Below are 14,422 nucleotides of genomic sequence, written 5' to 3'. Positions count from 1 at the left end.
TAAGTTAACCGATTTCAAAATTTTGAAAACCGTAACCGAACCGAATTTACCGATATAACCAAATTTTTTAATTTGAAAACCGAATTTCCGAATTGTTTGGTTCGATCGATTAATTCGATTTAACCGAAATCTTGCTCACCTTTAATTGAGAGCATTCTTTGCGATCATTGAATTCCATGTGGTGCTTGTTGCATAATGCACTTTAAAATGTCTGTTTGGACAAAGTATCATGCGTCCAATTAAATTTAACTTGTTTGTTGATAAAGCTTTCACATTTTTATTTTTAATTTTTTGTTTGGATGGAAAAATTTGATCAATTATGATGTATAAATAAATGATTATGATTTATCATTCAGTATATATATAATATGTAACGAAAAATTTAAAAGACGTGATATTTATTATTATATTTATATAAATTAACAAAAAAGTAGTTTTGAAATTCATGACTTAGAATGGGGAAGTGACAGTGACACAAAATTTCTCCTTTATCCTCGACATTAATCCAATTTACTTGTTAATCTCTTCGGTTGTCAAAAACTTAATGGCTGGGCGACATGCATCGTGCTTCGTTCGTTAACCTTAAATAATCAACCATAAAGCAGTTCGATTGCAACAAAATAAATAAATAAATTTTAAGGCAGCAGTCCCATCCATCATCGTACAAAGAAATTAAAGTTTAATTAGTATGATTAATTGACTATTAGATATCATAGTTGTTTCATTAAAATAATAATAAATACATCTTTCTTGTTTTCATATTATTCCATGATAATAATTAATCAATCAACATATAGTATAAAAAAGTTCGAAATTTCTCTAAAAAAAAGTTCGAAATTTCACCAATAATTCGGCGAAGACTTCAGACAAAGGAAAACATTGATTTAATAATAGCAGTAAGCAACGAAATTTCGATGCATGTAATCAGAAGACTGACTCATTCCTAACACACAATCCATTATATATAAATTCCAAGTCACCATTATTGAATAAAATATATTAAGTAATTATGAATTGGACAATTTTTAATTGTCGAGGGGTGGGTTGATGCCTAGTTATTGTACTCAGTTGAAATTAAAAACACTTTTAAAGACCAACAAAAGGGAAATTAAATAAAAAAACCTAAAAAGAAACTATTTAATATCAAATTATTATCACGAAAACTCTTATAAGACGATCTCACGAGTCAATTTCGTGAGAGAGATCTCTTATTTGAGTTATCCATGAAAAAATCAATTTTTATGTCAAAAATATTAGTTTTTATTTTGAACATGAGTATGATTGATCCGTCTTACGAAAAAATATCTTTGAGATTGTCTCATAAAAACCTTATTCAATCATTATCTGTCGAGGCTGTTGAATTCTATCCATATAAACAAAACACTCTTTAAGAAAAACAAAAAAAAAAAAAAAAAAAAACAAACAAACAAACAAATCATTTCTATATAAAAATAAAAAAGGAAAAATAATCAAAAGGTGGACCCAAAAAAAATGAGAAAAAGAAACGAGAAACTTCATTTTTTTTATGTTCACCATCACATTCAAACTTTATAATCGATTGTTTCATAACTAAAATATTAAATCATTGAATATCTATATTATATCACATATAAAATTATATTAGAAATTTATGCACTTCGTGTTTTAGATAAGAATGAAGTCTATTCAAAGATAAATCAACCGGAAATCATTTTTTATAACAAAACTCCTATGAAAGGCTCGTATATATCAATTTTGCAAAACGAATATCCAATCTGATCTAAAAAAAATATTATTTTTCATTGTAAATATGAACCAAATTGATCTGTTTCACGAAAAAATATCGTAAAAACGTCTTATAAAAGACACTCTTTTATGTAGAATGATAAGAGTAGTACATTTTTATTAAATTTTATATAAATAAAACTGCATTATTCTCAATGAGTTATACGAAATAAAATTGAATAACCCTCAGATTTAAAAAATTGATGATAAAAAATAAAAAATAAAAAATAACAAGTAAATAAATAAATAAATAAAAGAACAGAGAAAGCAACAAACAAATATTGACCACGACAGCTAAACCCCTTGTTTCCTTCCAATTTAGTGGTCGGGATGTATTTACATTTTGTTTTGAAACTCTGGAACTCTGGCAGAAGTAGGATCGTAGGAAAAAAAAATTTATATTTTAAATTTTATTTTTTTTAATTTTTTTAAAATATGTTAGCTCTTAAGTTTCAATTATTTATGTGGTTATATTTTAAATTTTATACCATAACTAATTGTGTCTCCTAATAATAAAATAATTCTGTAAAGATCACGGGTAATTATTCTATCACATATTTCTAATACATCATAATCAGTTGTTTGAGACCGTCTCATTAATTTATATTCATTATACAGTTCGACTAGACTCATATCTACTATTAAAAATAATTTTTTTGATATAAAAGTGAAATTTTTTAATGAGTTGGGTCGGATTGAAGATCTGTATGACAAAGTTGTTTTATGAGATGGTCTCACAAAAGAGTTTATGTTTAACCATATTAATTGTATTCAATATATACATTTTTGTGTAAAAACTACAGAATGCTTCATTCCTATCAATTTTTTTGGGACGTATAACATTTAGACTCCTTGAAAACCCGAAAAACATGTAACGATCTAAAATATTAATTATGCTTTAAAATCCTGTGTGTTTTTTTTATTAGACATAAAACCTTATGATTTTTAAAATACAGAGCTTTCAAGATCTTTAATATTACAACGTGGGTTATATATATATATATATGTTTCAAATGTAAATGAGGTTTTTTTTTAAAAAAAATAGTTGACCAATATTATTTTATATATTGTATGTGCTTATGATTATTTTGTAGTATATTTTGGAAAAAATATTCTTATAGATCATATTATGTAGCATAAATAAAATGTGAATTTGACCAAAAATGATAAATATTGTTAATTTTATAATAGTGATATGAATTCCAATCTGAAACCCACATATATTCATTCAAAGATTTTGAATTCCAATATGAAACCCACGTATATTCATACAAAGATTATGTTTATCCAGTCCCGTGACACAAACGAGTTGGTAAATTTGAAATGATGTGTGTTGATATTATTTGATATGACAAGATCAATTCTCATATATACATCATATTTCTCATTAAAATCTTTTGTGAAGTATGCTATGAAGTCGGTGTTTGCTGTCTATCCCTCGAACCCACATATATTCATACAAAGATTTTGTTTATCCACTCTCGTTACATAAGCGAGTTGGTAAATTTGAAATGATGTGTGTTGATATTATTTGACATGACGAGATCAATTTTCATATAGATCATATTTCTCATTAAAATTTATTGTGAGGTATGCTATGAAGTCAGTGTTTACTGTCTACCCTTCGAACCCACATATATTCATACAAAGATTTTGTTTATCCAGTCTCGTGACATAAACGAGTTGGTAAATTTGAAATGATGTGTGTTGATATTATTTGACATGACGAGATTAATTTTCATATAGATCATATTTCTCATTAAAATCTGTTGTGAGGTATGCTATGAAATCGGTGTTTACTGACTACCCCTCGACTGAGTCCATGCCTACTACTATAAAAGATTTTGCTTATCCCATGCTGCTTCTTGTACAGGAAAACATCAACAGCGAATTCAAAAGCCCAGTGAAAAGAAAACTCAATACTTGTTTATCAGCTAATCTTGTCGGTTAATCTTCATCTTCGAAGTTAATAAGCGGCAGTAAATCTATACGCGGCTGCGATTATATATACACAAATTTGTTAACTTTATTATTATTTTAATTTCTATTTCTATAGGTTAGTTTCTCCCATCCCCTGTAGAAATCTGCTCTGATTTTTTTTTTCTCCATTTTCTTTTTGGGTTTCTTTTGGAGAATCTATTCCTAACTTTTGTCGCTGGATTTTGAGTTACCGTTGCTTGTATCTACAGATTTATACCCTTTCTCTCTGGGCACAACAGTTCGTTTTTTGTCCGGGGCACCGACGAGGGCCTCGTGTCGGAGCTCTGATTGAAAGCAACGGTTTCAAATAATGGCGAAGCGCGGCTATAAATTGCGTATCCTCTTGATTTCTGTTGTCTGTTTATGTATGTTCTTATCCATGTGTGTATGTAATGTGGATGTCGGTGAGTTTGAGTGGGTAGCCCACAAATCTATTTTAGGTTTGTCTTTGTTTGCGTGATCTAAGATGTTCCAAAATAGGTTTTCTTGAAATTTTACTTTATTTTCTTGGTTCAGGGAAGTAGATGCTGGGTACTAATTGTTGAAATTGCTGGAAAAAGATTGTCACATGCCTATCTTTATCTGTTTTTCTTGATCAATTAGTTATTGACTGAAGTAGTTGAGTTCATCAGGTGTAGTTGATTTCGCAGAAAATTTATTTCACGCTCTTATTGTATTGGAGTTGAAGCGAGTGTAAAAATATAATTTTTATCCTATGCAGATGTTTCAAGTATCCTGAGTGGCTACAAGTTTTGAAATTTTCAGTCTTTGCGAATTTTGTCTCTTGTTGGTAGATTTGCGTGGATTAGTGTATAGCAAATTGATGATTTTTCCTTTAGCTTCCTTCTCAATGCTTCTGTAATTATTTGTCATTGCGTTGATGCAATTTGAATTGTTTGTTCTTGACTAATCTTCTGTAGAGGAATTTGTTGCGCATGCTGGGAATGTAAATTGTTTGAGGTTTGGGAAAAAAAATTGCCGAGTATTTATTACCGGTGGGGATGATCAGAAAGTGAATCTCTGGTCCGTTGGGAAACCGACATCATTGATGGTTAGTATAGAAATAATATCCGACCTGTTGCTTTTCTTTGGCACAAATTGCATCTGCTCCGAACAGCATGCTTAATGACACGTCGCTTCCATAAATTAGAACAATTTATCTTAATGCAATGGATTTGATGATTTGTTTCTTTTTTCAAATGTTGGGGTTTTATTATTATTTTGAATCATATTAAAAGGAAATAACCACCATTGGACCGTACATTAGAACTTCGCGATTTGTGCATGGCACCTATACAGATATCTCAAGCGTTTAGTGTTTCTTTTTTTTCAACATTTATCATATGATTGACTTTCTGTTAAACATCAATTGCCTCCTAAGTTTTCTTCAGCTTTTACATTTAAACTGGCTTTAAATTTCACAAGATCATTTTGCTGATTTGTTTTACATCATGTAATTTTTTGCAATTTGGACCCAGTTGTGTCTGCAGTTTTTCCCCTACCAGTGAGGTTAAGATAACACCTTGTTTGGTACTTGCTGTTATTTTTCAAATGACATCCAGATGCATAAAAAATTGAACATCATTAAGTTGTTGCTTGTTCCGACTTGATTTATTTCCTTCTTTCTAATTGCGTAGCATGCTACATTTTCTGATAAGATATTGGCATTAAAGAACTCACATATTTTTTGGACTGTTTGACCATCATAATTGTTGCTAAATGTATAATAGTATTATTTTTGGAATTAGTTTTGATCGGTCTGAACTTTGATACTGCCAGTTATAGATATCTTCTTAATTTCATCTTCTTGTAATTTTGGAAACTCTGCTTCTATTCTCGTACTTTGTATAGTTTTTGTCACCTTATACTGGCAAAAGATGATGAACTTTTGGTTATTATGCAGAGCCTATGTGGCCACACTACTCCAGTTGAGTCCGTGGCTTTTGATTCAGCAGAAATTCTAGTCGTAGCTGGATCTTCTTCTGGTGCCATAAAGTTGTGGGATTTGGAAGAAACAAAAAGTAGGTTAATTTATTTTCATCACGATTTATGCTATACTGAATCACTGATTTGAATGTCAGTAATGATCATGGATTTGAATTAGTTCAAAATATGAGCTTGTTATTTGTCTTTTTTAACTGCAAGCAATGAAATTGGATTGCAATTAATTAAATCTATTAATCTTATATGTGAGACTTTTCTCTGACCTCATTAATGTCCTCGAAGTATAGTGGTCCGCACTCTTACTGGACACAGATCCTATTGCAACGCTGTCGAATTTCATCCGTTTGGTGAGTTTTTTGCATCTGGTTCTATGGACACCAATCTAAAGATATGGGATATTAGAAAGAAAGGATGCATCCATACATATAAAAGTCATACTCGAGGAATAAGTACCATAAGATTCACACCTGATGGCCGGTGGGTAGTTTCGGGTGGATTTGATAATGTTGTAAAGGTATTGCTGTGACATTTTAAAAACGTATTAACTAATAAATGGCTCTTGCATATTTTACTTTGCAATGAACTCCATATTTGTTGCACAGGTTTGGGACCTGACAGCTGGAAAGCTTTTGAATGATTTTAAGTTTCATGAAGGACATGTTCGGTCCATCGAATTTCATCCACTTGAGTTCCTTTTAGCGACTGGTGAGTATATAAAATTGGGTTTACTGCTCTTGTTATTCTCCGTGCTCGTGGTATGCTGATTGGATTGTTTTAAATTTTTGTTCCAGGTTCAGCTGACAAAACCGTGAAATTTTGGGATTTGGAGACATTTGAAATGATAGGATCTGCCACACGTGAGGTGTTTAAACTTACCCGTTGGAACTCTATGCTTGTATTTGTATATTCTTTGCAGTTGAATATTTTATGTTGAAGTGTAGTGGGCTTCATTATTCAATGAACTTCGAAAAGGAAATTATTTATTTATGATTTCTTTTTAATATTTCTAACACAGTCTCCTATGTCGTGATAATTAAAGAAGAGGCGCACTTCATCTATTCTCTCTCGATAACCTTTGATAAATGTGATATTTTTATATTCTTTTATTATGCTTATTACAATATTATTAGTGTTTTTTGTATTTTATGATAATGTTGGGCTCTCCCAGCTCTCATTCACCCTTCAGAACTCAAGATCCAAGACTTTTATTAAATTTACCAAAAGCATTTGGAAATAAATCCAAACCCAAAATCATTAAATTAGTCACTTTTGCATGTCTGCCACCATTGCTGTTCGTATTTTCATATTATGTATTATTGTTATCATTTTTTGGGCTTATTTGGTTAGACTTCTCAAGATTTATGCTTTAATCAATTTGATTGTCTCACCCTATAGGCTGCAGGAGTACGATCACTCACCTTCCATCCTGATGGAAAAAGTCTGTTTTGCGGATTTGATGATAGTTTAAAGGTATGGCTTTATAATTTTGAATGATGTTTCTCACTCTAAAATAGGAACATTTTTTATGTTGTCCATTTAACTTCAAATGTAGGTTTATTCATGGGAACCTGTAATATGCCATGACTCTGTTGATATGGGGTGGTCTACGCTTGGTGATCTTTGCATTCAAGATGGAAAACTTTTGGGTGGAGCATATTATGAAAACTCAGTCGCAGTTTGGGTGGCTGATATTTCGGTATTTGTCTGTTCTTTTTGCTACGTCTGGTCATCAATCACTTCTGTTTGTTTTTCATTTTAACTGATTCCACTTGCTTACTTTGTTCCCTTTGATTAAGTACCGTTTTTGTGTTAGCTTATAGAGCCATATGGCACAAGGGTGGCACCTGATCAGCATAACCAGTCGGAGCAGAAACCTGGAGATCAGGTGAAGAAAGAAGAAAGTCATCTAAAGTCCAAGCCAAATACGCGCTCTACAACACCTGAGAGTGATGCAAAGGAAATCAAAACTATATATGTGGACCGTATGTTTTATCATGCTTTTCTCTACTTTCCCCTCAATTTTAGCAGGGCAGTGTGACATTTGTGAACAATTGATTAATTTTGTCCCATTTGAAGTTTCAGGAGTGAATCCCATCATTTCAAAGGCAGCTGCTTCCCTTGATGCCCCTAAGATTGTAACCCCTTCAGATTCAAAGGAAATAAGTACCGTTGGAATTCAAAAGCGAGCTCCTGCTACTAGCTTGCAAGCCAAAAATAACGCACCAGCCAGTAATAGGTCTGTTGTTATGCCTAACATTGTACCTCGTGATGCTTCTGATGGAAAAGATTCAGTTGGATCTAGGAAGGAAACTATTGCTTCTAATAAAGCAAGTAGTGTTGTTTCCGCTAAGCCTCATACTCGGAGGCTATCCAACTGTAGATTTGATGTGGAAAGATTGTCGGTGTCCCTCGACTCCATGCCTTATGACAATGTGAAAAGCCCGTTTGGCAGCAAGAGAGAAACAAACGTCCGCACTAGACTCGTGACTGATGAAAATGCTAAGGATTCGTCTGAGGGTAAACAATCAAGTATCAAGACTGTTGTGGAAAAGCTCGACAGAACTTCCTCGCCAGCAACTACATTAAGCACAGGTAGTTGTTTAGTTTCTCCTTCTAAAATCTCTATTCGTCATTCAAGACGAAACACTAGGAAATAGCAAACAACCACCTAGTTGAATGCAGTGCAGCACAACTAGTTTGGAGACTATTGTTTTCAAGATTTTTAGGTGCATTGGGAAATTCTGATTTTATTTAGAAGCTGAGATTCCTGTTTCAAATTCATATGTGTTGTCAATTTCGCAGCTTGGTAACAATGAATCTAGAATTCTGATGCTAGACTTGCCGCCTTCCTACCGTACCCAACAAAATCTAAACGTTTAAATTTCAAAATATGTCTTTTCAAGTAATTGTCTGTTGACAAGCTTTGCACTGATGCACAATTTTCCAACATTGTGGAATTCATTTTCTAGTTCTGTTTTGGTAACGGTAGTATAGATATGTTTTTTCTCTTATGCTTATTTTCCATTCAATCAACTGCTAGATTTTTCGCATACATTATAGAATTTTGTCAAAGCCATGCTTATCTGATCTTCCCAAAATGCTTTATCATTTCAGTTGTATCAGGTGGTCATACATTGAATGGCAGTAAAGCGGCGAACCCCATCAAAGTTGTCAATGGAGGTTGCTGTTTAACATGATTATTAGTCAGTGATTACGGATTGACTATATTAAGTTTTAATTATTCTTATGCTGGATTTTGGCAGTGGCAGTTGTACATGGAAGGACTCGTAGTTTGGTAGAGAGGTTTGAAAAAAAGGAAAATTGTGATGATGAAATTTGCGTGCCCAATAAGGCTTCTGGTGTGACCACCGAGGCTGTGGAAACACCTTCCTCTCAGGTAGAAATGTTATCCTTTTAATCTAATTATTTATCTGTCTTGGCGCGAGCCTATATATTTTCAGTTACTTTTCAAGTGAGCTATCAGGTATTTCTAGATAATTTGAACCCATCGAATTTAGCCCATTTGATAGGATGAAATAGACATGTTTCGTGTTGACTTTGCTGGGACTATCTTTACCACGTGGTTTCTTGTTTATTTTAGTTCCCTTTCCCTCATTGAGTATTGTTGTTCTATGTCTGAGACTCCCAGATATTATTTCATTTCCTAAACCAGCAGTTTCGTTTCAGAAGACGAGCCCTTATTGGATTGAGTTATGTGAATCACTAATTATTGGTGTAGCTTACTGTTTTTTTCCTGTCAATGATCACGGTCTCCTTTTAATTTTTCACCTTCCATCTTATTGCTATGATTTTAAAATTGATGTGCATTTTCTTGTAAGTTGAATCTTCAATAATTGAGCAAGTTACTTTGGTAGTTATATGTTCATAATTAATGAAAACATTGAGACATACAGGTCCTTTACACTTGATGCTCCACCTTTCTGTCCCAACCTCTGCTTGCATTATCTTCTAATGAAATATCGATTGACTTTATGTACTGTTTTTCAGATTACTGACCTGAAAGTTGTTACAAGCAAGGAGCCAACTGTGACTGATGTTAGTTTTATAGAAAATCTGATGCAGAATCACGATTCCCTTTTGAGTTCATTTCGATCCCGACTGACAAAGTTACAGGTAAATTGAAGGAGATTGTTCAAAATAAGTGCAATGAATTGTTGTCAGTAAGTCTTCGACTTGTGTTAAAGGTTCTGGTGGACAATATGAGCTGTAGCAATTTACCGAACCAAAATTTTCTATAGCAGTATAAATCATTTTACTTTACGTAGAGGGTTTATCTGGCAATATATGATGTCCAATAATATCGATGCATGTATAACTAATTGTGTCAAAAGTTACGGCTGATGGTAAATGTACATTTTAAAGTTTTTGAATTATGCGACAGCTGAAACACATTGTTTAGATTGATATGCATCAAAATTGCTGCTTCGCTCGACAATTGCATCAACTATAGTGCTTCATAGGGAGTCGAACACATGATTGTAAGTCTGATTGTCAGACTTAACACTTGCCATGCATTAAAAAGTATATTCAATAATAACAATGCAAAGCAAAAATTTAAATCTTATTATACATGGCAGGCCATGCTCAATAGTTGTGTCACATATACAATCACAAAAGGGAAAGATGAAATTGTTGCTTGCCGATGCGTTGTTGGAAACTTGAATTTTTTCTTGTTCTTTTTGGTTTGGGTTTTCTGACATTGGAAGTTCCATTATATGCAGATGGTACGGCATTTTTGGGAGAGGAATGATGTGAAGGGTGCCATAAATGCCGTGACAAAATTTCCAGACAATTCTGTGGGTATTTCTTGCAGTAATTTTTTATATTTTAGCCTATTTACAATTCCACGCAATGTGTTTTCTTAATATATTATGCTGGTGCAGGTACAGGCAGATGTAGTTGGTGTTTTCCTTGAAAGGACGGAAGTTATTACGTTAGACTTATTTTCTTGCTTGCTTCCAATGCTTTTGGGATTATTGGAAAGCAAAGTAGAAAGGTAATTAACTTATCAAACTTTACATATGAGCAGTTTTAAGGACATGGATCTAGAGGTGTGTGATGAGTCAAACAACTTGTGTTAAGATTGCGAGATCTTTCACCCTTTTAACTACCATGTATAGGTTTATTGGATGCTAGTTGCCATTTAACACATTCTTCTTTATTTTTTTTATATATTATGTTCTAATAGTAACAGTAATAATTATATTATTTTGAATAAAACAGAAATCTGGTATCCATGTTTCACAAGTGATGGAGGCTCGTTGATTGTGTTTTTTACCTTTTAGTTGACCTTGTCATTGATCCAACTGTTTATGGTATCTGATTTCATCTTGAAAGGTCCACGCTAACTGTAGTGACTTTGTGAGCAGTAACTACAGGCTTTCTAATATAAATATCTTAACCATCATGATTGTGGGTTGAATTTCTCCTGATTTGACTGTGAACCTGTCTGAATTCAGATCTCTGTTCATCCGTATCGTCATTGCCGATTATGAAAACTGTTTTTTGCTTGGCAATGGAAGACGAAACATCTTTTTTCTGTCTGCCTGCTCTCTTTTTATCCGATTTTAATTCTGCTATTTTCATCATATAAACTGATATGCCATGTAGTATGTTCTCACAATTTTGCAATGTACAATCGCGCTTCATGTGCAGACACTCTAGCGTTTCATTAGAGATACTTCTAAAGTTAGTAGCAGTCTTTGGTACGATGATTCGTTCAACAGTTTCGGCACCTCCAGCAGTTGGAGTAGATCTTCACGCAGAGGAGAGGTAATGTAGCCGACTTCCCTTCTGGCAACGCTTAGTGTGGCCGAAAGGATCTTACTGCATAACAATCTTACTTCATTTTGCTGGCAGACTTCAATGTTGCAAAAAGTGCTTTGCCCATCTGCAAGACGTACAGACCCTTATTCCAGAACTTGTGAAGTAAGTATCTTTTCTTGAATTCCAAACAGATTAACAAGTCATAATATATCCGGCCCTAGTTTTTTTTTGGAGCGAACTTCTTCTCAAAGTGGCATGCAACAGATTTCTCGATTTCTGGGAAAACCAGCAAGGTTTAGGGGTGTAAACGTATCGATTCGAGTTGAAAACGAAGAAATTTTAAGAGTCAAATGTGGCTCGATATAGATATATTCAAGCTCGAGTTTGATTCGAAGCCCGAAAGTTTTAATATTTTGACTCGATTTCAGTTCGAGTCAAGGCTCGATTTCGAGTTCTGCTCGAAATATTCGAACATGTTTGCTAACAACTAAAAAATAAAGGCTCGAAATCAAATATTTTTCGAGCCGGCTCGATTCGTTTACACCTCTGTACGAGTCTTTCCATTCACTCCACTCTAGCTATCTAGTATTCAAAATTTGATGTTTACTAAACAAACAAAAAAAAAAAGATATATCAGATCCAACTTGCCTTCGTTGGAAAAAAATTTCAAATTTATGTATAATATTTTTAAAAGAAAAGGTATCGATTGGACATGTTTCCAATATTTTTGAAATGTATTTTAAAGCTGGAATTGGGAAAATTGATTTATGCTTGATTATATTTTCAGAATAATAAGATGTTTTCGACTGTAGATATGATAGCAAAATGTGTATTTGTTGAGTTATGGTCCCAGGGAATGAAAATATTTCCTGAAAACATAAATAAACACTACCCAAGTTTCGACTCGACTCACCTGCCTCCCGTCATATGAAATCCTATGTCCAGTCATGTCATATAATTTCGAATATATAGTGTTAATTGCCTAATATAAATGCCTGTCCTCTTCTTTAACTGCTGCAGGAGGGGAGGCGTCGTAGCAAAATGCGCGCGACAACTAAATCTGGTTCTCCAACAGGCGTAAACGCTCGCCACAACTAAATCTGTTTCTCCAACAGTCGTAGGCTACATTGATGAAACGGCAAGAATTTTTTACCAGAAATCTTTCTCCCCCATGGAGAAAGTATGCGATTTTGTCCGATCGATTTCTTTTTTCGCTGCCAGTTTGATGCTTTGAGGAGCCATGCTAAGTGCAGTGCAGTGCAGTGCTTCTTGGTGCGTTCTTTCAGCTGCGCAGCATCTTTTGATACCGCGGCCATTCGATTCTATTTTGGGCGCCAATTCTGTGTATGTGTATCATGAAAACGTATGGTGTAAATCAATATGTTTCTAATTTAGTAATTGTTGGGATAAATTAAACAGATTAATTAAAAATTATGTTTATAAAACTATAATTCAAATGGTAAAAGCCAAATGTTGTATTAAAATTGTTGCCATGTACGTTATGATTTTATTATATTTTCATGCTAAAAGAATGGCAGTTTTCCAAACTTTATTCTAATTTAATAAAATGACTCGTTTATTTAAAAAGATTAGCTGAAAATGTTATTATATATCTAGTTATTATATTTTCATCCATCAATTTTTTTGTCCCCAAATAGCTCTAAGTAAAAATTAAACCAATAAATTTATTTAAAAAAGGTGGCTATTGGTTAGGAAAAATGTGGTAAAAAAGAGACGGGATGTGGGGGTATATGAAATTAAAAACTGAAATATTAATTTTGCCCAACGTGACTTCTTAGTTTTAGTTTTAACTAAGCTATCAAAATGGGTTGCGGGTTGGGACGGGTTGGCCTGCTCGAGGTGGAGCATGATTTTTATTTGTTTATTTAATTTTATTAATTTAGTAATCAATATACGTTTTAATACACCACAAGTAACAACACACAAAAAATAGGATCCATCCGTTTACCCGTGAAGGATCAAATGTTATTGAAATAACTATCGAAGATGAATAGAGAAGAAATTGAGCAAAAAGTGATACAATTTAATGATTGATGAATATTGAATTGTAATGACCATAAATTTGTTTAGTTTTTTAAAGTTATGTTTTATGCACTCTTAATTTCTTATTGTAATGCTATTAAATATTGTATTGAACTATTTAATTAATGTTTTTTTATATCGTTTTTAGTTTTTATATATATGGACGGGCTAACATGCCTAACCTACGGCCAAGGTGAGTTGGGAAATTCTCAATCCACCTAATGGCGAGTAGGGATGGCAATGGGCCGAGCCGGGACGTGGACGTGGACGGGGACGGGGTGGGGGTGGGGCGGGTTTGTCATTCTCATCCTCATCCCCGAATTCCATCATCACCCTCATACCCGCCCCATCACCGCTTTTTCGGGTTCGGGGAATCCCTAAACCCGAAACTTCCCATCCCCGCCCCCATCTCCGTTTCAAAAATATTAATATGGCAAGACGATGACGGATTTGGAGATTTTCTCAAACCAAAACTTATTATTATTAGAGATAATATCAATATCAATATTAATAATAATAATATTATTAATATTTTAAAAAATAATATTATTATTAATACTAATAATACTATTATTTTATTATTGATATTATTTTCGGGGTGGGTTCGGGGATTTCGAGGATGGGGATAGTAATCTCATACCCGCCTCGAACTATATCGGGGATTTAAAAAAATCCCCGAATCAGAACCCAAACCCGAAAAAATCGGGGATTCCCATCCCCGTTTCGGGTTTTCCCGCAGGCCCCAAACCCGTGGAGAAAGTTGCAATCCCTAATGGCGAGTGGCCGGCCCGCCTAATGGTGGGTTATGATGGGTTGCGCACTGACCTGCCTCGTTAACCGGTTTTGATGGTTTTAGTTTTAATTAATGATAGTAGGACATTTATGTCTTTTCATTTAAATTTAG

The 14,422-nt window shown here is 33.5% G+C and overlaps 1 protein-coding gene across 8 annotated transcripts; it reads left to right on the top strand.

Annotated features, from left to right (window-relative positions):
- Window positions 1-3,596: 3,596 nt before the first annotated feature.
- On the top strand, window positions 3,597-12,943 carry LOC140979856 (katanin p80 WD40 repeat-containing subunit B1 homolog KTN80.1-like). Of its 8 annotated transcripts, none has more exons than XM_073445482.1 (19): window positions 3,597-3,729; window positions 3,954-4,079; window positions 4,665-4,795; window positions 5,648-5,765; window positions 5,976-6,202; window positions 6,291-6,393; window positions 6,480-6,550; window positions 7,084-7,158; window positions 7,241-7,384; window positions 7,502-7,670; window positions 7,765-8,280; window positions 8,803-8,868; window positions 8,952-9,085; window positions 9,697-9,822; window positions 10,431-10,505; window positions 10,593-10,705; window positions 11,365-11,481; window positions 11,569-11,637; window positions 12,496-12,941. In XM_073445482.1, the coding sequence occupies exons 2-19, from the start codon at window positions 4,055-4,057 to the stop codon at window positions 12,554-12,556; spliced, it is 2,340 nt and encodes a 779-aa protein (XP_073301583.1). In that variant the 5' UTR covers window positions 3,597-3,729; window positions 3,954-4,054; the 3' UTR covers window positions 12,557-12,941. The 8 variants fall into 8 exon arrangements, with proteins under 8 accessions (XP_073301583.1, XP_073301574.1, XP_073301591.1 ...); XM_073445473.1 differs by having other exon boundaries at window positions 3,626-3,820; XM_073445490.1 differs by having other exon boundaries at window positions 3,688-3,706.
- Window positions 12,944-14,422: the final 1,479 nt, after the last annotated feature.

This window comes from Primulina huaijiensis, chromosome 1 (assembly GCF_012295235.1).
Source record: "Primulina huaijiensis isolate GDHJ02 chromosome 1, ASM1229523v2, whole genome shotgun sequence".
NCBI classification, from domain to species: domain Eukaryota; kingdom Viridiplantae; phylum Streptophyta; class Magnoliopsida; order Lamiales; family Gesneriaceae; genus Primulina; species Primulina huaijiensis.
Note: the sequence above shows the minus strand (reverse complement) of the source record. Positions and strands in the feature narration are given on the sequence as shown.

What these genes read in the sequence shown, in the direction of transcription:
- LOC140979856 (XM_073445482.1), top strand. Translation starts at nt 4,055, where the DNA reads ATGGCGAAGCGCGGCTATAAATTGC. An exon ending in GATTTGATAATGTTGTAAAG is followed by an intron (nt 6,203 to 6,290) that starts GTATTGCTGTGA and finishes TTTGTTGCACAG; the next exon opens with GTTTGGGACCTGACAGCTGG. An exon ending in CAAAACTATATATGTGGACC is followed by an intron (nt 7,671 to 7,764) that starts GTATGTTTTATC and finishes TCCCATTTGAAG; the next exon opens with TTTCAGGAGTGAATCCCATC.